Source organism: Propithecus coquereli, unplaced genomic scaffold (genome assembly GCF_000956105.1).
Source record: "Propithecus coquereli isolate 6110/MARCELLA unplaced genomic scaffold, Pcoq_1.0 Scaffold636, whole genome shotgun sequence".
In the NCBI taxonomy this organism is placed as follows: Eukaryota; Metazoa; Chordata; class Mammalia; order Primates; family Indriidae; genus Propithecus; species Propithecus coquereli.
In genome coordinates, this window is record NW_012152352.1 from 376980 (window position 1) to 379399 (window position 2420).

Consider the following 2420-nt stretch of genomic DNA (forward strand, 5'->3'; position numbering starts at 1 on the left):
TTTTTTTTTTTCAGCCCCACCCCCCCAAGCCACAGAAAAAGATAATTCTTAAAACAAGTACCTGGTACACTTAATAGTAGATGTCCAATATATATTTGTTTGAATGAATAATTCAAAGCAGGGCTGACTTGAGTAATAGAATGATTAAGTAATTTCCTTATGGAAAAAACCCACAGAGCTTCAATTTAAAAACAATTTCTAATATTCTCTTTCACAGAAATCCAAAATCACCCTTATATACAGTTCTATCAAAGTCAGAATATATTTTAGATGTTTATTATTTGGGTGTGTGAGTCTGCTTGATTTCAATGAAATAAATATCAGAAAGAGGACTTTTAAAATTATTACTTAGGATACTGAAGAACATCAGTACTCACCAATACTAATTTCGTCATCTGTTTCAGCATCACCAATACATTCAAACTGGAAATCTTGTAGTGACTGGGAAAATTTCTGTACTGCTATAGACAGATCTGCAAACAAAAGTTAAGGAAAAAACCCATAAGGTGAGGTTTCAGGAAATACTAAAGAGTTTCTATATGTAACATTATATAACTTTGATTTTAGTTATATCATCCCATTATATTAACCAGAAGCTTTTAAAGATATCAGTTTGACAAATTCAAGTAAAAGTTAAAGAGATTACTAAATAAATATTTTAGAAACTGGATCTGCTCTGCTTAAAGGGGATTTGCCCCTTTAAGAAAGTGTTTTGGTAGATGCCTATTATCTAGAAGCCAATTTACCAAAACCTTTGTCAAAGAATCACCACTCACTCATTATAAATGGACCAATTATTTAAAAGAAGAAGAATTGTCACTGAGGTTGCTAGTGGAGGGGGAAAAAAAAAGACAATGGTTGACTGGAAAGAGTCACCAATAAAATTCTGTACAGACTGTGGAAAAGGTAGGGAATGTGTTTTTACCAATAAACTATTGGTTTCGATCTAGAAAGTAAGAGATGACCCGAAAGGTTGTTTACAAACAACTTTGTGCTTTATAGGAGACTCGAGCTAAATATACTCTCCAATCCTAACTTCAGTCTGAACAAGGCCTAGAGTCTGACTAAACCTAGAAAAAGAATTCTTTATTTCTGGGCAGAAAAAGCAAAGCCCAGAATAATAAGAAGTAAATCCCTGGGAGTCAACAGCCTGGATGCAACCTAACGGAGTGTGTTTAAGAATGTAAACTCTGGAGCCAGGCTGCCTGGGTTGAAATCCAAGCCCCACCATGTACTTGCTATTAAATTAGTTAAATCCTCTGGGCCTTTGTTTCCTCACACAGTGATGTACCACAGAACAGACACATAGACCATGGAGGTCCTATGAGATGGTAACGGAGCTGCCTTACACAGGTGTACCACTTTTTATCTTTTATACTACATTTTTACTGTACCTCTTCTATGTTTAGACATGTTAAGATACACAAATATTTACCATTGTGTTCAACTGACTACATGCTGTACAGGTTTGTAGCCTAGAAGCAATAGGCTATACTATTAATATACAGCCTAGGTGTGCAGTAGGCTGCACCATATAGGTTTGTGTAAGTACACTCTATGATGTTTGCACAATGACAAAATCACCTAAGGTGGCATTCTTCAGAATGTATCCTGGTCATTAAGCAATGCGTGACTGTATGTAAAAAGGTAACAACAACGCTATAACCACCTTACAGGATTATTCTGAGGATTAAATGAGTTCATATTTGCAAAGGGTTTAGAACACTGCCTGGCATTTAATAAGCACTATTTAAATTTGTTAAATAAAAATAAATAAACTTCACAGTGCAGCATCAGGAAAACTTCGAGGGTCCCATCTCTCAGAGCTACTCTGATGATTTATGTTGCCCCTGCCATAGATGTTGGCACCAGTAAGAAAATGTACTTTTCTGGAATTCACTCTACACTTCACTTAATAGTATCTCCCTCGCATGGGTTCAAGTCCAATACTTGAACCCTTACATTTATTTCAAGCAATAGGAACTAAGACTGTCTCTTTGACCAAACTTTAGTTAGACTCCTTTAAGCCCTCGTCTCAACTAGGCCTCCTCCACCTTGGCCCTGACCCTTGCTGGCCATGCACAGCATAGTTTTAGCAAGGCTCCTGCTAAGTCAGTTTATGGATAATTCTCCACCCTCAATATCTGTTCAAATTCCTCATCCCACACCTTTGATGTAGAAGCGCTTGGCCTGCCTTCAGCAAGAATCCTACTACCCTTGATGTCTCCTCTTAGTCATTTTCCACCCACCCAACTCCCTTCATCCTGCTCCTCAGCTATAGATTTCCACTTGTTCTTGTATTTAGAGTTGAGCCTGCTCTCTCTCGCCTATTGAAAGTCTTTATACCTATCGTGACAGTCCTTAATAAAGTCTTCCCCACCATTTTAACAAGTGTCAGAATAATTTTTTCTTTAATAGAA

The 2420-nt window shown here is 37.0% G+C and overlaps 1 protein-coding gene across 1 annotated transcript in view; it reads right to left on the bottom strand.

Annotated features, from left to right (window-relative positions):
• ARHGAP42 (Rho GTPase activating protein 42) overlaps nt 1–2420 on the bottom strand; it is a 333741-nt gene that overhangs the window by 258422 nt on the left and 72899 nt on the right. The window contains exon 2 of the mRNA XM_012659813.1: nt 378–473. Coding sequence (XP_012515267.1) covers nt 378–473 — 96 coding nt within the window. The remainder of the gene's footprint in view (nt 1–377; nt 474–2420) is intronic.